Genomic DNA, 22,526 nt, shown 5'->3' with positions numbered 1-22,526 from the left:
TTCCGCAAATATCACAAGATTGTACAAAATCTTTAACTACTTTCCACATTTGTGGCCACCAAAAGTCCCTGGATATTAATTCCAAAGTTTTATTGTATCCAAAATATCGTGCTACTAGAAAATCATGACGAGCTTGAAGAACAAATAATCAAGCTTCACCTTCTGGAATATATAGGCATCTCTCAAAATATAGTAGATTCTTCTTGAATTCAAACTTGGAAGTATCATGAGACTTTGAAGGATTTCTCTTCATATCACGAATAAGAGGATCAGAAGACATACTTGATTGAACTTGCTTAATGAAAGTTGAATCAATAGTTAGTGTTGATTTCATTGCTCAAAAATGAAGATGCTCTAGCTTCAAGAGAATTATTCATTATTGATCAAAAGCAACATCTCCTTCCTTTGGTGTAAGGTAAGATCGTCCAGAGAGTGCATCTCACAAACAATGTTGTTTTCTTGGTCGATAAGTGATCTTGAATTCGAATCTTGACAAAGACATACTCTAACGGGCTTGGCGACGATTCAAAATACGTGTTGACATAAAATATTCAAGGTTCTTGTGATCCATATATATTGTGACTGGGCTTGAAGTATCTTCTAGATAATGGCATTTGTAAGTCCAAAAGGCATGACGTTGTATTCAAAATGTCCATACCTTATTTGAAACACAATCTTCTATTCATCTCCTTTTTTGATGCGTATCAGATTGTATGCTCCTCATAGATCTATTTTTGTATAGATCTTAGCTTGATTCAACTCATCAAAGAGTCCAGATATCAAAAGTAGTGGATACTTATTTTTTATAGTGATTTTGTTGACTCCTCGATAATCGACACACATCTGCAATGATCAATCTTTTTTTTTCATAAATAAAATTGAAGCTCTTACTGGAGATTTAGAATGGCATGTGAAGTTCTTGGTAAGATTTTCTTCAATATACTCCTTGAGTTCAACCAACTTATTTTGAAATAAATTATAGATTGGTCCAAATAGCAATTGTGCTCCTTCTTGAAGGTCAATTGAGCTATCATAGGAAAGATGCTTCGAAAGAGTATTTGTATTCTTCTTCTCAAATACATCTTGAAAATCTTAATATTGGCTTGGAATGCCACTTGAAGTCATTCCATTAGTAGAAACATGTGTGACATAAATGAAACAAGGTGATCATTCTTTTGCAGCATGTAAGAAAGCTCTTGTACCTACAAATATAGGTTTAATTATACTAGATTTATGACTTTTTACTTGATTAATTATGCTTTTAGTGATACTTTCAAAAAAGTCAAGACTATGAGAAGTTCAATCTATTTTAGGATTATATTTTTTTAGCCATGATAAACTTAAAATGACTAGATTAGAAAGAGATCTAATGATATTAAATATTACAAAGCTACTATGACCATTAGTTACTATTTCTATAGGAAAGGTTTCATGAGTAACATCTCTTGAAGCTAACGGACGACCATCTATGACTTCTACATGAATAGGTTTAGTTTTCTTCACTAAAAATATGCTATGTCTTTTAGCAAATTCTTCATTTAAGAAACATGCTGAGGTTCTTGAATCTAGTAGGGCAGAGGCTTTGTGCTGTTTAAGTCATAGAGTAACATTTATCGTAAAACATGGAGAGGGTTCTGAGGAGAGGATAGGACCTTCACTAGGCATTGTATAAGGTTCCGGCCGCACGATCCCTATTGTAGCTGGACAAATTTATTTTTTGACATGCTATCTTCTTTGATCGCCATACTCCTTATTTTATAGTTACGTCACTTCTTTGGACAATGTTGAGTGGTGTGCTTAGGTTCTCTATAATATAAGCACAATCCTTCTTGACAACGATAAATCTTTTCTTGCTCAATAAGAGGTTTGAAACATATTGCATCAATTTGCATATCCTCTACTTCCAAATATATACGTTGAAGAGATATTGGTGTTGCCATTGAATTATAGTAACGTTGAGATCTACTTATATAGTTCTTAGATTGGAATTCAAAAAGACGATTGTCACACTTCACAACAAAGTCAATTGCTTGACTAAATGTTTGATGATCAGGTAAGTTGAGTATAATTTTTTTTTCTCATATTATAATCCATAGAGAAATTGGTTAATAAGTGCAACATCATGCCACTTGATATCAGTGACAAGTTGTCAAAATTGTGAAGCATACATCGTTATTGATCAATTGCCTTGTCGTAAAATATGGATCTTATTGGTTGCAATACGAATTATATCATGTTCTGTATACATGGATCGAAACTTTGCCAAAAAAGCCTCTAGATTATCCAATATTAGATCTTCTTATTCAAGAAAATAAAAAAACATAATAATGTTGAACCTGAAAGGAGCGTATTAATGAATCTAACTTGTGATCTTGGAAGTGGATAGTTTTGGAATTGAAGTTCAATCACAAATTACATTTGATTGATAAATCCTCAAAACTTGAATCTGGTACCATCAAACTTCTCGGTAGGGCAATTCTTGGTTCAATAACACTAGAAGGGCGTTCCACCATAGGAGAAGAGACATGATTTGGTATAGATGTTGAAGCAGCTCCAATCTTTTCTATATCTTCACTTCTTACAAATCTTGTTGCTCTTTGTGGTGATAAATTGAGTTGATGCATTGCAAGCATTAACTCTCTCAATTGCTTTTGCATTTGTGCCATTGCACTCTTTATTTCAACAAATTCTGCTATGATAACACTTAGAAAAGAAAAGATGTCTAATATTGCTCAAGACAACCAAAAGAGAGGACTTGAGAACAAAGAAAATACTAAGAAAAATATCAGTTTAGAAGAGGGTAATCCGCAACTTCCAATATGCTTACGTCTTATCAAGAAAAAGGTGTAATCCACTCTTAATCAAGATTAGACAAAGCTTTGATACTGTAGGTGTACTCTTGTCATCCTGTTAAGGACAAGAACATGATAAAGATAAATAAATAAATGAGACTTCTCTCATAGAAAGATGTAAAAATAGAAATAACTTGATATATATATTAAGAAAGAAACTAGAATGGCTATTGCCAAAAGCCAAGAAAATTAGAAACCCTTGAAATTAGACTGAAAGCAAGAAAGGAGTTGACAAGAATGAAGAAGGCTTCATTCTTGTCTTTATATATACTATCTAACTAGGGGCTACGTGGCAATATTCTATAGGACCTCCAATATGTGTTGACTTTATAGGACATATACCTTGACTTACAAGGCAAGTTTTTCTACATGTGGGCCACATCGTTAGCTTGGTCTTCAAGCTAACAACATGTGTGGCACATGGCTAACTTATTGACCACGTTTCTGATCCCAAAAAGTCAATTAAAGACACCTATAAAGTCAAAGCAGCATCTATGAAGCTTCTAAAAAGCTTCTATACCAAATACTATAGAATTAACTTATTTTTACCTACTTTTATTTACTTCTACCTATTTATACATATAATTATTAGCTTACATGCATATGTTCGTGACAATAAAAATGTCTAGAAAGAATGTTTGATAAACCTTATTATTTTTTGAATTGATAAGTGATCTTGAAATTGAATCTAGATAAAGACATGCTCTAATGGGCTTGATGACGATTTATGACACGTGTTGACATAAAGTACTCGAGGTTCTTATGGTCTACATATATGGTAACTGGACTTGAGGTACCTTCTAGATAATGATGCCATTCTTGAAATGAATCCACAATTGCAAAGAACTCTTTTTTATGGATCTCATAATTAATCTTGGTTGATAAAAATTTCCTCAAATGGAAAGCTATTGAGTGGAATTTGTCATCTATTTCCATTTGTGACAATACGACACTTGTAGCAAAATTTGACGCATTTGTTTCCATAAAAAATGCCTTAGAAAAGTCAATGCAATATAAAATTGGTGTAAAAATAAATTCCTTCTTTAAAGCATCAAATGATGCTTCTTCTTCTTTATTCCACTCAAGTTTGTTTTTACAAGTCAAACGTATAAGTGGACCTGCGACTTGAGAAAAATTCTTGATGAAGATTTGATAGTAATTAGCAAAGCTCAAAAAGTATTGTACATCTCGTACTATTCTTGGAATCTTCCAATCTATCATAGTTTGAACCTTCTTGGGATCCATCATAAGGTCTTTGTTGGAAATGATGTATCCTAAAAAATCAACTTTGATAGTGTGGAATACACACTTTTTCAACTTGACATATAATCTTGCATCTCTAAGTTTCTGTACTATTAGACAAACATGAAGCTCATGTTCTTCTATTTTCTTAGAGTAGATTAGAATGTTTTCTAAATAGAAAATAATAAAATCATCTAAAAATTCACAAAAAATACCATTCATAAGATGTTGAAAAGCGACTGGTGCATTCGTGAGTCCAAAAGGCATGATATTATATTCAAAATGTCCATATCTAGTTCAAAAAGCAATCTTTTATTCATCTCCTTCTTTGATACGAACTAAGTTGTATGCTCCTCGTAGATCTATTTTGGTATAGATCTTTGCTTCATTGAGTTAGTCAAGAAGTCCTAAAATTAAAGGCAAAGGATACTTATTTTTGATGGTGATCTTGTTGAGTCCTTGATAATCTACACACATTCACAGAGATCCGTCTTTCTTCTTTACAAATAAGATAGGATGGCGTATGAAGTTCTTTGCCAAATTATCATTAATGTACTCCTTTAATGTAGTCAATTCATTCTGCAATAAGCTATAGATTGGTCCAAGTGGAAGTTGGGCTCTTTCTTGCAGATCAATTGAATAATCATATGGTTAATGCTAAGAGAGAATATCTAGATTTTTCTTTTCAAAAATGTCTTAGAATTCTTGATATTGCTTAAGAATACCACTCGACGTTGTTTCACCATTAGAAATGGATGTAGCATATATAGCAAAAGACGATCCTTCTTTTGTAGCATGCATGAAAGCTTTTGCACCTACTAGTAAAGATTTGGACGTATTGGACTTACATACTTCTATTTTGCTAATGCAATCTTGAATTATACTATCAAAAAAATTAAGGTTACAAGAAATCCAATCTATTTGAGGGTTATATTTTTCTAGCCATGATAATCCTAAAATAATCAGATTAGAGGGAAATTTTATTATATTAAATACTACTACGTTGTTATGATCTTTAATTGCTATATCTAAAGGAATAGTTTCATGGATAATATTTTCAGAAGACAACCAACAACTATCTATGCCTTCTACATGTACGGATTTAACTTTCTTCACTAAATGTATTTTTTGATTTTTGGCAAAATCTTCATCTATAAAACATGCTGAGGCTCTTGAATCTAACAAAGCAAAGATTATTAGGTCCAAATTTACTTCTATTATAAAACAAGGTGAAAGATCTAAAGAGAGGATAGGACCTTTACTAGGTATTGCACATGATTCCAGCCGCACAGTCCCTATTGTTGCTGGAGAAACTTGTTTTCTGGCACATCATCTTCTTTAGTAATTGTGCTCTTTATTTTATAATTGTATTGCTTCTTTGGAAAATATTGAGCAATGTCCTTAGCTTCTCCATAATATAAATACAACCCCTTTTGGCGATGTCAAGTCTTTTCTTGCTTCGTGAGAGGTTTAAAACGTATTATATCAATTTACATTGATTCTAACTTTGACAAGTACGTTTCAAAAAACTTAGAAGTTGTTGCCATTACTTGTTCTTCTCCAATCAAATCTTTGTTTTTGATGCCTTTCAAATAAATGATTGCCGCATGAAATGGCTTGAATAATAAATTATTCCAAAGACTCTACTTTTGATATTGTTAATAATAAATCTTTGACACTATCCTTCAATCCATATTGAAATTGATTGATAAATGCTTTGTCGTTCCAGTCTAGGTTGCAAGTAAGATTTTGGAATTTGGTAGCATATGTAATGGCTGATCGTGATCCTTGTTGTAAGGATAAAAGCTTGGTCTCTATTACTCGTTTTCGATTACTTTTTCTAAATAAAGCCATAAATACTATTAGGAATGAATTCAAATCATAAAGGAGTCATGAATCTTTTTCAATTAAAGATGCAAACTAAGAGAGAGCACTTCCTAATAATAGTGTACCTATAAATCTGACTTGGATAAATCCATCAAGATATTGGAAAGGATGCAGCCTTAGATAGAGCTTGATTTGTTGCAAAAATCCTTGAAATTTAAATCTTGTTCTATGAAACTTCTCAGGCATATTAATCCTTACCCTTATTATACTTGTAGAAGCAAAACTCCTTAGATTTGGTTGTGATGTTGATCTAATTGCTTCTTTCAACTACACAACTTCTTGCCACAGACTCTGAACTTCTTCCATAGGTGTAGGCATAGTACTTCCATGATTCACGTTGAAAATACGTGAGATTTTCACTCTTAGAGTGTTGATAAGCTTATGAAGATCTGCAATAGTTACAAATCTATTCTTACTTCCATTGAGAGTAGCATCCATAATCTTTCCTTCCATAGACAACTCAAACGAATTCAAAAGTTAAATTAGAGGAAGGTAATCCACAACCTCTAAAAACAAATCTCACAAAGATGGGTAATCCATTGTCTTTAAGAAAAGACCAGTGTTAAAAAACAAGATTTTTTGTTTAAAGGTGGATAGTTCGTAACCTTGAAAATACAACAATAGAAGTGGGCTAATCCACTCACCTCTAAAATAAGATGGAAATAATATACTAGCACTCTTGTCAAATTATTAAGGATATGAATCTCGAAGAAAGAGAATCCTCAATATACTCTTCTATCATTGAAGAGAACTAGAAAGTCTCTCAAAAGATGATGTAATATTAACTAGAATAGCAATTGTCAAAAACAAGAAGACTAGAAAGTCTTGAAACAAGACTAAGACTAGAAAGGCATTAACAATAGTGAAGAAGGCTTCACTCTTACCTCCATATATACTATCTAACTAAGAGTTACATCGTGATGTGTTATAGGACCTCCAATATGTGTTGACTTTATTAGCTACATGTCTTATCTTGCAAGGCAAGTTATCTATGTATGCACCAGGTAGTTGGCTTGTTCCACAAGCTATTATATGGAGATAACTTGTTCCACAAGCTACCAATATATGTTTAGCTTTTTGGCCAAGTTTTTAACCTATAAATGCATCTAAAGTAAAAAATGCATCTATAAAGCTTCTAGGAAGCTTGTCTAGAAGACTTTATGAAATTATTCTATTTTACATACTTCTATTTAATTATATAAGTAACTATTGAGGTAAATATATATGTCCGTGACAAAAAATCCTAATAAAATCCTAAATCCTAAATCAAACTATAACCAAACTTTAAATCTTAAACCAAACTTTAAATCTTAAACCAAACTCTAAATCCTAAATCAAACCCTAATCTTAAATCAAACCCTAACCAAATCCTAACCAAATCCTAATCCTAAATCATATCCTAACCAAATCCTAAATCCTAAATCAAAACTTATTCAAACATTAAATCCTAAATCAAATCCTAAATCCTAAACCAAGTCTTAACCAAATCCTAACCCTAAATAAATCCTAATTAAAATCTAATCCTAAATCAAATCCTAATCAAGCCTTAGCCACATCCTTACCCTAAATCAAATCCTAACCAAATCCTAAATCCTAAACCAAATCCTAACCAAACCTTAAACCCTAAATCAAATCCTATCCAAACCCTAATAATTTCTACAACACATTTAAACCTCAATAACTAATGAATGAACCATTGATCTTAATCCAAATTTTGCATACTTCTTAAAAATTAAGTTAAAAATAAGCGTAAAAAATTTAAAAAAGATTGAAATTACCAAATAGACAATAACCTTAGAAACGTGCTCAGGTATTAGCTAGCCTCCTTCTCCAATCTTGATGCCAATCTCTCGGAGCCAATAAGTCTCTTTTTCACCATTGATTGATCTCAAACTTTTTATATACATAGAAAAAAAAGTCTACTATCTTTATCTATAAATTTCACTCCAATCTAAATAGTATATTATAAAAAATCTTAAAAACCCTCACTAGACCTAAAATTCTATTTTTTGAGATCTTAACCCTTTTAAACCTCAATAATCCTTGATTCAACCGTTAGATCAAGCTAAGATTCAAAACACATATTAAGCACAACTATGACCATTAACCTATAAAATTTCATTTATATATCTATTACAAAACTCTTGAAATCACTAGAAACATCAACCCTATTTTATTTTATAAAGCCTTAAGTCATCCGAAAACAATCTTGACTTTGTAAAGTTCTTATAAAGTCATGAAAACTCCAAATCGCCCAAAATCAATACTCATAGAAATCCTATCTAATTTTCTATCAAATTTAATTCTTTGATTTTACAAAAGAATCCCCATAGTTGTCATCGAGACTTAGTTTTGTGCCTCAGGGTTTGATTTCGACCTTGGTTCATAACTCGCCCTCTCTGGGTATCAATATCTAGTTTTTCTAAGTAAATTTTGCTAGAATTTATTCTTAACTTCCTTCTAAAGATACCTATATTATTTATTTTTCTAATCTACTTTTTTTTGCTTTATTTATGGTCCTACAAAGTAAGTAGAAGTCACCTTTTTAAAAGACAACATTGGTACCTTTTAGTTTTTATTACCCTTTTGACTATTAACTATATTTCTAAGATAATTTACTCTAATACTTTGAATTAATGGTCCATATCAAGTCGTTGAAGGATTTTTCAATGGGCCTATTCAATTGGTAGATTTTATGGACCATCAATTCAGTACACATATTAACAGGAACCGATTACAGTTGTATTGTACTTAAAATCCAGGACATGTTTCAATTTTTTTCCTGGGCTATACTTATTGGTATAGATGGACTAGGATGTAGACGCGGCTGAAAGGATAGTTAAAGATGTAATTAGTCATAGATTAGATAGGACGGTAGAAAAAACAAACAGTATAGATAATATGTTGTCGTTATTACTACTAGGTAAAAGAATATGAGTGGGGCACCCATTGAAGGTGATTCTATGGTATCGCATTCTGTTGTTGTTTTTTTGTGTTACAATTTCTTGTATTTCGGGAGTACTAGAAAGTAGCATTGATAGTTAGAATTTGGAAGAGTGTGCATCAAGGCAATTGAGAGTGCAAAGAGAGCTACGAACAGAGAGGAAAGTCGCCAAAATATGAAAGTTAAATGCAATTTGAAACCACCATCCATAGTAATCGTTATCAATATAGAGCCTATGAAATTGGAGATGTATTGGATGCTAAGAAGAATATAAGATTTTTGAAATGCACAAATGTTTTAGTTTTAGCGAAGGTCAAACAACTTGCCATCAATTAATGTAGCATTAATGGAAGAAATCATTGCAAACTATGACCTAGAGGATGGATCAAGCGTAGTACAAGGACACATTATCAGTATTGATAAAAAGATCCTAGAAAAGGTACTGTATCTTTCAATTGGAGAGCTTGGAGTGGGGGCGATGGACTCGAGGGATTTGAGCCCGAGAGTATTTTTGAAAGGTAGAATGTCATTGTTTGAAAAGAACCAAGGTTGGTAGACAACTGAGGTAATTACACCAGAGTTCATGGAATGGATGAGCATCATGTTGAGGCGTTTAAGATTGTATTGACTTAACATGTATATGTCAAGATAGTTAATATTTGCAATAGGTAGGGATGCTTGACGGGATGGTGTTTAGTTGGGCAACTTATATAGCAACCTGTATTCATGAGAAAATGACAACTAAGCAAAAAATAGGGAAGTTTACAACATTGCTCTATTCTAACTATGTGTATGCCGTAATTGTATTTACATTGAATCAAGCAATGTCAATAGCGGAGAAAAATATACTCTTGTCAGTGCCTCAATAATGTGATCAAAATTTATTGGCACTAACTACCAATTTAGGGGATGTAGTATATAAAATTGGAGAATCGAGTCGTACATTGGTATAAGAGGCAGTTCCAGAAGTTGCACTAGAATCAGCTCTGATTAGTTTGGTAGTGGAGGAGGAGAATGAAGTTTTAATTTTGTTAGATATCAATCAATTGGTGTTTCTACAAGGCTGACTATCAAAAGGCGTACATCTTAAGAATGCTTTATTGAAATATATTTTGTAAATACAATACATCATATGAGCATTGGATGCAAAAGGCAGTGTCAAACAAGAATTGGAGGTAAGCAAAAAGGTGATATCCATGCAAAACCAAAGAATTATAGAGAAAGAATAGATCATCCGAGTGATTGCAGAGTCCAAGATGACATTGAAACAAAGGTTTTTACAGAAATAAGAAGCTTGAACAAACGAAAAAGAATACATCATCAAGATTGTGGAAGGTCAAGAAAATGAATTGCTATAGCATCGCAAGACATGGAATTTGGAATAGAAGAAAGTCACGTGCTACTTGCAATGTAGAATGAAAAAAGGTAGAGTTCTTGGTACAAGAGAAAGCGATATTGAGTAACTAATACAGATGTGAAACGGAGTAGTTGAAGGCTCAAATTGAAGCATTGAATGTTGAGGTGACAAAATTGGTAAATGATTTAGTCAATATTGGTCAATCAAAAGTATTAATGATGCCAGTTTATGAAGTTTCAGAATGGATGATTGAGCATCAACACCAATTGAAATTGAGGGATGCCTAAATCTTGAAATTGGAGGCTCAAGTCCGTGAATTGGACAAGTACAATGAAGACCATTCAACCTAATTGAAGAAAGAGCCAATAGAAGGATTGGAAGAGGATGAAAGTTTATATTTGAAACCAAAATTGGTAGAACCAACAACAAATAATGTGGTAGTTGATCAATTGGGTGGGCCAGAGGGATAGTAATTTTATAGAATTTTGTTTAATTTTTTTTAGATATGTATCAATCATGTATTTACAAGGACGATACACAATTAGGAGTGGGCCTATGTAAAAAGGGTAGAAATTTGTTTTAATAAGATATTTATAAAATAGACTAATAATTCTTAGAATAGTTAATTCAATAGGGCTGGTGATTAAATTAGTTGTAAAAAATGGTTAAGTAAGGAATCATCGTTAGAATTTGGAATTTCACGAGTATAGCATAAATAAGTTGAAGAAGATATTATAAGGGCTAGACTGTGATAGTCATGAGCCAAGGTAAGCTTGGTCTTACTTCTTTGTTTATTTGTTATTGAAGAATAATAGACAATTTCTAAATACTGAGAAGTAAATCTATGGAATAAATTAGAGATTGATTTATGAGTTATTGAGCTTTTTATATAGAAGTAACAATTTTTTTTTTTTTTCTTTTTTTTTTTTTTTTGCTTTGCTCTCTTATATAAGTATAGATTCACCTTACTCACACTTAAATTTGGTCTAAGGTTTTTTATACTTTGATACCATGAAGGTACTTAGAGGTGATAAAAAAATACCATTGAATAGATGAAGAAGCTTACTCTTCACATCACTTAAGTACTTTGAGTACAATATTAAGTATTAAGTATGTTATACTAAATACATATATTATAATATATCATATAGAATCTATTAAATACATATATATTGAATATGTATAATACCATATATGAATTAGGTATATAGTGACTTTAATAGAAAGAGCTATGATTATACTAATAGTATCTAGCATTGTGTAGAAATTTAGATACTTTTTACAAATGAAATGAGACAATTGAAAAGATTACAAAACTGAGTTTTAAAAGGTATAGATGGTGTCAAAATAGGTAATGAATTTAAAGGAATAATAGATGGTGTCAAAATAGGTATTGTTGTTTTTAGTATGGTTATAAGTTATTAGATATTCATGTTTTAAAAAAACAATGCGGACTAGATGATGCAATGGATTGGAATGGAGTGCATGTTATATAAATTTGTAGAAGGAAAGTGATGAAGCTAATTAAATATCTTATATACATCAATATTTTGTAGTTTCTTTAAGGTAGTTAAAAAATCATAATTACATTAGTATTTGTGAGATTTTCCAAATATAAATTAGTAGTGACAACATTTTTATTTTGATATAATAATTAAAGATACTTAAAAGTTTGAATGATACTAAATATGAGGTTTCAAATAATCATACTAGTACATAATTTTAACAAGTAACTTCTAAGAATATTTACAAATTAAAGTATTAAAATGATAATAAATTATTTATAATTATTTCAAGTATTTTTCACATTTTTAGTACAATTTGAGTGAGATACTATCATAATTTTGAATAGATATATATTTTTCTTTTGGATCTTTTTTTAAAATAATTCATCAATAATAGAAATTTATATATATATATATATATACATCTTATATTTTTACCACAACCTTGAGCACCACAATTATATCTTTAATATATATTTATATATTTATTTATTTATTTATTTATGTGAGAATTTCTTTAATGTTATTAAAGAAATTTTGATAGATTTTAAAAGAAAAAAAAATGGCTCATTTGGACATATATTTTTTAAATGATTACATAAATACTAGATTAAGTCAATCTAAAACTAATTATTTTAGTTGAACTTGTCTTACTGATAACAATTTACATCCTTAAATTTTTCTTTTGAAATAAATTGTATTCTAATTTTCAACTACTAATACTTCAAATAACTAACTTATACACTTATTGTAACTTATTGAGGTAATGATTCAAATACTTTTAACCTCTACATTAGATGCTAATTAGAAGCAAGAACTATAACTACAAGCAAAAACAATATTCTCCTAAAGTAATCAAAATCCTATCTATAATTGCCTATTGCACCTGCCTTCTTCTATTAATATAAAACCAACCAAATCCAAAGTCTCCGGCTAAAGAAACACAAATAACTTTCATGAAAAGTAACAAACTAATTTCCAGCAATAAAAATAACACGTAGCCGCCACGCCAACATGAAATCATTCCAACCGAGACCTCGCAGTTAGGTCCACTGCATACCAAGGTACTCAGCATGACACGCATCTCACACAAGCTTGTCAAAGGCCACGACGAAACAAGTTGCTCACGGCACCCAGGCCCAGCTTAGCTTCCCTTCGACTGCGAAAGAAACAGCAAACCCCAGCTTCAAACCAGCACTTGGAGTCCTGGTTTCCATGCACAGCGTGCACAACATTGACGAAACCATCGCGCACGCAGGTGATGAATTGGTGGCAACGCGTGCGTCCATTCGGAACAAGTCACGTCACGTATTGCCAAATGAGAATGATCGCGATGACTGAACCCTGTATTGGTTTTGACTGAACCCTGTGTCGGATTTCACCTACTGGTGTTGGTTCGAGTGACATAGCTCTAAACAATCCCAATTTACTGGACACAGTTTGAGTCGTGCGTGCTGCCTACAAATGATCGGCTGTGTGTTGTTTACCTTCCGAAACACGGCACGTGGTGAAAACATGGAGGCCGGGGATGAACCTGCCACCTCCATCTATTTTCCTGTTACATTTCCATGAACAACATGAACTCTTCCAGACAATAACATTTTTACACGTGCTCTACCCACCTCATATGATGTTCCTAAGGTCCGCAAAGCGCCCGTGGCTACGCATTGTAACTCTCCGCGGGCACGGATGCACTCTTGCCGCCAGTTCCAGGAATTGCTCACACGCAATGGCGTGGCCTCCACCGAACCACCCAGCGCGCGCGGGCGACTTGTTGCCTGTTCTAACGAACTTCTCACAACTGGTGGTGCTGACCTCCATCCTGGTTTTCTGCTTCCTCTCATTTCGGGCCGTCCACGCCGTCCTCCACCTCGTCGTCGCTGCCGTCGCTGTCGTCGAAGGCCACGATGGCTGCCATGTTCCGGAACATCGCACGTGACGGGGCGGTTTCGCGGTCTGCCGCTACCCACGGGAACGCGACGACGTATCACTTATCAGGAACAGCACAGGCGCGACGAGAGAGGTCTCAAGGCATGGCATGGCTTGGTGCAGTTGTCGGTAGGGCGTCTGCATTTCACTCCTCCCATGTCATAAGGTGATAACTGCACTGGCGACGGTTTGGAGAGGCGGTGTGTTGCGTGGAAACCCTCTAGTGTCGGCGGGGGTGCCAGGTCAACGGGAGAAGCTCGTTTGGTGGTAGCGTTCTGCGTGGCGTACGTAGTTCCCTTCATGTGGGGTTCCACGGAGGCAGCTGTTGGACGGGAGTTCCAGAAGTCGGCGGGGGGGAGGTTGTGGGGGAGTTGGCGATTCTCACCCGTGTTTCCGCATCCATCCATCCAGCGTGCCTCCGAGGTTTTGCCTCATTCCCCAAGGATGCGTGTCACAAACCACAAAACAGTTCTCTGGTGTAAAAAGTTGGTGAATACTGAAACTGTCATTCTGTCGGACCAAGTTCCAACGCACCGAAGATAAGATGTGGTCTGTCCCAGTGACAGCTGCCGGCACTGGTGCAAGCAGCAGCTACGCATCGTGACGAAAGTACAAAACAGGTCTTTACTCGAAACGGGTGAGACGACTGTGCGCTCACACAGACATATTAGAATCAAGTGAACTTGAGAGTTTTTGATAGAAAGAATATATTACCTTTATTAAAAATTGAGTGTACACTGTTATTATTCTATTGACGGAGGTGCGACCGTTTAGGTCTCGCATATTTGACTAGTTGCGACGTTTCACTAAGTTGTTTGTTATGTTTGGTTAGTCACTGTTATTGTTTCCAATACGGCCGCTTAATCAAAGCATCACGAACGGGGGGTTTCTCCTCCAAGCAGGCCAAGCATGGGTAAATGCTGGGCAAGCTTCGGCCCAGTGAGGGACTTCGTGAAAATGTCCGCATGCATTTTTTCTGTTGGGCAGTAGGTAAAGTCGGCTTTGTGTTGAGCCACAAGTTGGCGTATGAAATGGTAGCGGATAGAAATGTGCTTTGTGCGGGAGTGAAAACGAGTGGTTGTGACCAATGCTAACGCTGATTGGTTGTCGCAGTATACACGGGTCGGCGTTTTTAGGGTGTCGGTGCAGTGAAGGTCGTGGAGGAGTTGCCGCAACCATACAAGTTCGGACGCGGCTGTGGCCATGGCGACATACTCAGCCTCGGTGCTGGATAGGGCTGTCGTCTTTTGGCGCGCGGAGCTCCAACTGATGGCGCTTGTTGACAGAAGAAAAACGTAGCCGGATGTCGAGCGGCGTTGATCCACTTCGCCTGCCCAGTCGGCATCGCTGAAGCCGTAGAGAGGGCGCGGCACAGTAGAAGTGCGGCCGTACTCCAGGTAGTGGTCGATAGTGCCGCGGAGGTACCGAAACACATGTTTACATGCACGTATATGGGCATCGCCCGGGTTGTGCATATATTGAGCAAGAACGCTGACCGTGAACGAGAGATCCGGGCGAGTGCACAAGCTGGCCCAGTTCAGCGACCCTACAGCATTCGCATAGGGGAAGGCAGCAATAAGGGCAGTTTCGGCAGAGGAGGACGGACAGTCGGCCGCTGAAAGATAAGTCCCAGGGGCCAGCGGGGTCGACACAGGTTTGGAGGCGAGGAAACCGAATTCTGCAAGCTTCTGTGTGATGTACAGAGCTTGTGTGATTCGGAACCATCCGTGATCAAGATTTCGAGTGACCTGTAAACTGAGCAGGTGATGTACTTCGCCGAGATCGGAGAGTAAGAAGCGAGAGTGGAGTTGTCGCTTGATCGAATGGAGCAAGGGGAGGGAGTTTGCCGCGATGAGAGTGTCATCGACGTAGAGGGTGTGGACCGCGAAGTCAGAGCAATTCTGTAACACATAGACATTCCCATCCGCAGCAGAATTTGTGAAGCCGAGGGTAAGTAAAAAGGTGTTTATGACCGTAAACCATTCTCGGGGAGACTGTTTCAACCCGTAGAGGGTCTTGAGTAAGCCGCAGACCATGCCGGGGCGGGGGGAAGTCACCCCCTGCGGCACGCGCATGTATATTTCCTCGGAGAGAACGCCATTTAAGAAGGCTGTGTTCACGTCCATCCGATGGACATGAAGGTTCAGCTGGGCGGCAAGGGCGAGAATCAGTCGTATTGACTGAATTCTCACCACCGGGGAGAACGTCTCGTGGTAGTCAACCCGGGAATTTGGTTAAAACCCCGGGCTACGAGACGGGCCTTGTAGCGGTCAATTTGGCCGTGGCTGTTTAATTTGAGCTTGAAAATCCACTTACAGGTGATGGGTTTTCGATGGGCAGGGAGAGTCGAAAATATCCACGTGCCGTTCATCGCGTGGGAGTTTAGTTCTTCAGCTATGGCAGATTTCCAATGGTGACTGTCGGAAGACGTCATGGCTTGCGTGTAGGTCGCTGGCTCCATGGGAACCGCGGCAAGGGTTAGAAGAGCGCGCTTCGGTCGAGAGGGTCGCGGAGGAGTCTTCCGCGGCCGAAGAGAACTTGGATCATAATTTTCGGAAGGGTCTCGCGGCGGGGGTACGCCTTTGTTGGTGCGAGAAGACTTGCGAACGGGTACAGGAGAGGTTCCATGCGGGGACTCAACGGGAGAGGCAGCAACATGGTCCGTGCTGGGAGCTTGTTTGTGGTGGCCTAAATGAGGCATGAGGGCCAAGCCGGTGGGAGACCGGACGTCATGCCGCGGGGACGGTCTAGCCGGGAGGAGTGGTGGTACCTCGGGCAACGAGGATTGTTCAAGTCGGGACTGAGCACGGGCGGAATCTGGAGCCAGGGGAAGCAAAATATGGAAATTGCTCAACCCCGGGCTGGGGCCATCAGCAGCAGATGGTTCCGGAGCAGCAGACGAGAGGTGATCATCAAGAGGATTCGTGACAGGTAGTGAAGGAGGACGTTGATGCTGGTCCGACGGCACCTGCGGAGCATCAGAAAGAGGGTGCTGGGGCTCACGCGTGGATACACGCGCAGGTGGAGTGGCAGGGAGCTGCGACCCGCTGGGAAGGAAGAAATGTGGGTCTTCCTGGAGTCTGGCATCGGGTGAGGGGCTGGCCTGAACAGGTTGGCGGGGAGGAGCAGGCTCCTCCTGAAAGATGACGTCCCTGGAGACGACGGTGGCGCCGGTGCGGAGGAGTTGAACCTTGTATCCCTTGCTGACCGGGCTATAGCCAAGGAATATGCAAGCCTCCGTTTTTCCATCAAGCTTGACACGGAGCGGATCAGGGATTTTGGCATAACATCGACTTCCAAATACACGAATGTGAGTGAGATCGGGCTTCTTCTTGTGCCACATCTCGAATGGAGTGGTGTGAGAAGGAATAGCCTTCGTGGGAAGTCGATTTTGTATATACGCAGCACAGGTGACTGCTTCTCCCCAATACGATCTAGAGAGCTGAGCTTCATGGAGCATGCACCTTGTGGTGTCGAGGAGAGTTCGATTCTTGCGTTCAGCCACACCATTTTGGCGTGGTGTATACGCTGTGGTGAGTTGACGTTGAATTCCATGTGCTTCCAGGTAGTGAGTGAATTCTGAAGATAAGTACTCTCCTCCTTGATCGGAGCGGAGAGTTCTGATTTTATAGCCGGTTTGATTCTCAGCCCATGTGTGAAAAAATTCGAATTCATGTAGACATTCGCTCTTTTTTCGTAATAGTCTTAGTACGGTATATCTGGAAAAGTCGTCGATGAATGTAACATAGTATTCGTAGCCGGAGAATGTTGGAGTAGAGATGCGGCCGCTTAAATCAGAGTGAATTAATTCGAGAGGTTGAGTGGCTCTTGTAGTCGCTTGTTTTGGAAACTTTTTGGCTGTATGTTTGCCATGGAGGCATGTCGGGCACACTTGGTTGGAGATCGTTTTGAGGTGGATTCCCGTGACAGCTGAGTTGGTGATTAAGTGCTTGAGGCGGTCAGTACTGGGATGACCAAGCCTTCGATGCCGCAAGAATTGTTGCGAGCTTGGAACTGAGGCGACAGCTTGAGTGGCTTCCGGCAACGGGGCTGTAGTGGGTCGTAGTGTCGTAATATGGGCGGAAAAGACAGCAGCAGCAAGAGGCAGCCGGTTCGGCCATGGAGTCCTTGCGAGTTTGCTGTGCCGAGGTGGAGAGGAATCTGCTGTGCTTCGTGGTGACGAGTAGGATTCCGAGGCTCTGGTAGTGGTAGTTGAGAGGCATGGGAGTTGAGGGCGGAAGATAACTCCATGTCGATTGTCCACCAGGCAGAGTCGCTCGTAGTGGGGGAAGACGGCATTGGAGAGAGCTGTGGTGACCAGCATACGTGATCAGGACCGAAAGGGTCGTCAGTGAAGGTTGCGAGATAAAAACTCTGTGATCGGCACTTGGGGGCACGGAAACAGATGGTGATTCTCCTGACCAAGCGATGGTTTGTGCCACCACATTTTGGGCTGGGAATTTTGTTGATCCTAGTAGATAAAGATTATCTCGAAGAGGACAGGAGGCGAGTATTGTGTTGTCTCTTGCTAATAGATTACACATCTGATTTTTTATTAAGATGCCACCACCTTCGAGATCATAGTCACATACGGAGAATAGATTTTTGTGTAAGTCTGGTACATATAAGGTATTGGAGAGACGAAGTGTCTAGCCATTTGTCATTGAGATTTCTACTTCTCCTTGGCCATAGATGGGTAATGTTGTGCCATAGCCAAGGTATACTTTGTTGTCATCATGTAGAAATGGTTTGAAATTAATGAATTGTCGTTTATTATGTGCTAAGTGGTGGGTGGCACCCGTATCAATCAGCCATTGTGTGTCTTTGGTGGTTCCAGGCTTAGGTGATTTCACCGAGCAAAAAGCTTGTGTAATGTAAACATCGGCATAGAAAGCGGGAGGTAATTCCTCTACTTGTTCTTGCTTCCATGTTTGGTTATTTTTCTTGTTATCATGATTTGTTGTTGCTGAATTTGCAGCAACTCGTGTTTTGTGTTTAAAACACTCGGAACCCCAATGCCCCATTTTCTTGCAATGTGGGCAAGGAGTTGTAGGTTTGTTGTGCTGTTTTGAAAGCTTATGGTCTTTTGGATTGGATTTGTGAGGTTGCCATTTTGTCTTTCCTTTGCGTCCTACAAAGAGGGCATGTGAGTCAGAAGAAGAGCTTTTCATGGCTGTTTCTTCCCGCAAGAGGATTGAAATCAGTGTGGGGAGTGACACTTTTCCAGGTAAGGATTTCAGTTTGATTAGTTGATGGTGAAGTTGATGTTGCATTTACTTCTTGAACAGGTGTTGGTTGTGTTTCTTTTCCTGCAACTACATCCCATAGGTTCTCCATTTCAAACTTCATTTGAATCTTTTTCTTCCAGATGGAATACCACGAGCCATCAAACTTAGGCCACTTATCCGTGGTAATGATGCTTGCAGTCATGTTTGAAGACAAGAGAAGGATTCGTTAGTGCCCCAACTTTCTATGTAGAACGTCTTCTACAAAGCCTCCTTTTTCTGTCTCCAATGTTTTCTTAAATGTATATCATAAAACTTTTTCAAAGCTTCGCTCTGATACCATATGAGGCAAGTGAACTTGAGAGTTTTTGATAGAAAGAATATATTACCTTTATTAAAAATTGAGTGTACACTGTTATTATTCTATTGAGGGAGGTGCGACCGTTTAGATCTCGCATATCAAACTAGTTGCGACGTTTCACTTAGTTTGTTCGTTATGTTGAGTTACTCACTGTTATTGTTTCCAACAAGACACACATACACAGTAACATCTGTTTGCATGTTTATATTTAGTGCGCGTATGTGTGTCTGTGTCTGTGTGTGTGTGTGTCAATGAGGGGTAGAGAGAAGAAGTCTGCGAGCTCAAGGCTACACAAGCGCAAAGCTCGGCTCGCGAAAGTAGCCAGATCTATGTATGACTCACGGACGAGAAGGAAACTCAACGAGAAGCTGGAGAACATGATTCATGGATTTGAAATTGCCATAACTGGACAAGTGCCAACCCAGCTTGTGATCGCAAGTCGAGCATAAATGAGGACAGCCCAGATGATTACCTCACAACCAAAGCAGCGTGATTGCACGTTCATTACCTCCCAGGCTTCCGGTTTCGTGTGTTTGCATGTGGCAGATTGGACACCTAAGGATCTCAACACGACCTCCCATATCATCGATGCACTTCTTTAAGATTTCTTTATTATTTTATTTTGAGATTATTTTAGGACTTGTTTGTGTTTCATTTGTAACTTCTTTTAAATTTTTTTTGAATTGAATAAAGTTTTATTACGGTCATTAAAGATTACTTGAAGTTTATTTAAGATCCTATTAGACTTGGTAGGATTGTTGTTGCATTTCTACTTGCCTTCATTAGCTAGGTGCTTGGTGCATTCTTAAGCAAGCACATATGTAATACAAAAATGTATATATTTTATAACCATATAGTCACACTATCAAAGGTTCTAAAAATTATAAGTATAAATTGAAAAAAGCTCTCTATCGACTAAAGCAAGCTCTACAAGCTTGGTATTAAAAGATTGATAAGTATCTTTTAGAATATGATTTTGTTAAAAAAAAGACAGATAACAATCTATGCTTATTTGTAAATGACGACAAGATATTGATCTTAATATTATATATGGATGGTCTTCTATTTTCAAGCAACAACCAACCATAGATCAAATGGATTAAAAAAAAACTTGAAATCAAATATGATATTTTTGATATAGTAGAAAGAAATAGAATTCTATACATCAAATTAAATGTGTATATATTAAAGAATTGGATATCTTCTTTAATCAGCAAAAATATGTATTTGATATGCTTATTGAACTAGATATAAATAAATGTGAATTAAGCTTTATTTCAACAAAAAAGAAACTAATTCTACACAAAGACATGACAAATGGAGAATCTATAGATTTTATAAAATATAGAGGTATTGTTAGACAATTAAGACATGTCACTTAAATAAGACCCAACATCTCCTATTTAGTAGGTATAGTAAGTAGGTTCCTTCAACATCTACAAAAATCTCATCTAAAAGTAATAAAGAGGATTATTAAATATCTCAAAGGAATCTAAGACTATGGTATTTTTTTTTATAAAAAAATAGACATCAATAAACTAATCGAATTTATTGACTCAAACCATGCATCTTGTCTTAATCAAAGAAAGTCAATTATTGACTTTGTATTCATTTTTGGATATAGTCTAGTAACTTAGAAGTTGAAGAAGCAAAGTTGTGTGGTCATGTCCTTTATTGAAGCAAAATACATGGTCCTATCAAATGGATTAAGAGAAGCCATATAATTATGGAGACTATTTAAGGACCTAAGATTTTTTTAGTCTAATTTTATATAGATAAATTGCAAAAATATAAGCTTTATAAAGATGACCAAAGATGATGCATTTTATTCATGAACAAAACATATTCATGTGCATTTTCACTATATATAAAAATAAATTGAAAAAAACAATATTAGTCTCAATTATGTTCTTATAACAAAACAATTGGCAGATATATTTATCAAACCATTAGAAAAAAATACATTTATTAAATTTTGAGAACAACTCAATATAGTTTCAATGCAAGACTTGGAGTAATTTAACAACAGGCTAGACCTAGAGTATTTTTACATTGATGACTACTCCATGATGATATTGTTCTTTCCACTCTACTAAGCAATAGCATTTATTATAATCAATATCTTTTCAAGTAATTGATTCATGTTATAGGTAGTTCCAATGCTCTTAAGTACTTGAGGAATTGTCAATGTAGTAGTTAGTAATACAACTATGACAACTAATGTATTGATCCAACAATTGTTAATATAAGGACATTAATTCTAGGGTGATTAAAGACCCTATTTCAATTGACAATGAGTATGATAAAAAAAAATGAGTATATGAAATTAAACTACTTGTTGTTTCAAGCCTAGTATTGACAAGAAACATACAAAGTAAACCACTTCTAGATGCTTTGCATGTAATCCACTAGGACCCTTGGCATGTGATTTCTAACTAAATTTTATAGATTCATTACTCATGCAACATAGTGTCAAGGACAAAGACTCGATGAGGAAAAATATACACCAAAAGGCTATCTCGATATAATAAGTCAAAATATAAACAAGTATGTATATTAAAAGGAAACTGGAATGGCTATTGCCGCAAGACAAGAAACTAAAGACTCTTGAACCTGGACTAGAAGCAAGAAAGGAGTTGACAAGAGTGAAGAGGGCTTCACTCTTGCCTCTATATATACTATCTAACTAGAAGCCACGTGGCGATGTTCTATAAGACCTCCAATATATGTTGACTTTCTAGTCCACATGCCTTTGCTTGCAAGGCAAGTTTTCTATGGATGGACCACGTAGTTAGCTTGTTCTTTAAGCTTCCAACATGTGTGGCACATGGCTAACTTATTGACCAAGTTTCTAACCTAAAAGTCAACTATAGACTCCTATAAAGTCAAAGCAGCGTCTATGAAGCTTCTAAGAAGCTTCTCTAGAAGATATTACACAATTAACCTACTTTTATCTACTTTTACATACTTTTATCTATTCATATAGGTAATTATATGTATGTCCGTGACATTACCCCCCCTTCTAGGGACGAGTTCCACGAGGAGCGGTGATTATATATTGAGAAAATCTAATATGCGGCAAATTGTATTTGCTACATATTCTGATCTTTGTTCTCTTCGAAGATAGTTGATGGGTCCTCTTAGCCATCGATAGTGTCCCATTCCAGGGCGAGAAGACCACCCTGTTATTTGATCACTGTTGAGGCCTTCATAACTTCCTTCAA

The 22,526-nt window shown here is 37.0% G+C and overlaps 1 protein-coding gene across 29 annotated transcripts; it reads left to right on the top strand.

Annotated features, from left to right (window-relative positions):
• The first annotated feature begins 12,625 nt into the window (after positions 1 to 12,625).
• On the top strand, positions 12,626 to 19,507 carry LOC141045412 (uncharacterized). Of its 29 annotated transcripts, none has more exons than XM_090250556.1 (5): positions 12,626 to 14,353; positions 14,830 to 18,124; positions 18,554 to 18,616; positions 18,821 to 18,943; positions 19,143 to 19,507. In XM_090250556.1, exon 1 carries the CDS (start codon positions 13,477 to 13,479, stop codon positions 13,879 to 13,881), a length of 405 nt encoding a protein of 134 aa, XP_090106682.1. In that variant the 5' UTR covers positions 12,626 to 13,476; the 3' UTR covers positions 13,882 to 14,353; positions 14,830 to 18,124; positions 18,554 to 18,616; positions 18,821 to 18,943; positions 19,143 to 19,507. The 29 variants fall into 29 exon arrangements, with proteins under 29 accessions (XP_090106682.1, XP_090106684.1, XP_090106676.1 ...); XM_090250558.1 differs by having other exon boundaries at positions 18,528 to 18,616; positions 18,856 to 18,943; XM_090250550.1 differs by having other exon boundaries at positions 14,830 to 18,147.
• The last annotated feature ends 3,019 nt before the right edge of the window (positions 19,508 to 22,526 follow it).

This window comes from Physcomitrium patens, chromosome 5 (assembly GCF_059467195.1).
Source record: "Physcomitrium patens ecotype Gransden chromosome 5, ASM5946719v1, whole genome shotgun sequence".
NCBI lineage: Eukaryota > Viridiplantae > Streptophyta > Bryopsida > Funariales > Funariaceae > Physcomitrium > Physcomitrium patens.
This window is presented reverse-complemented; position numbering and strand designations above follow the sequence as displayed.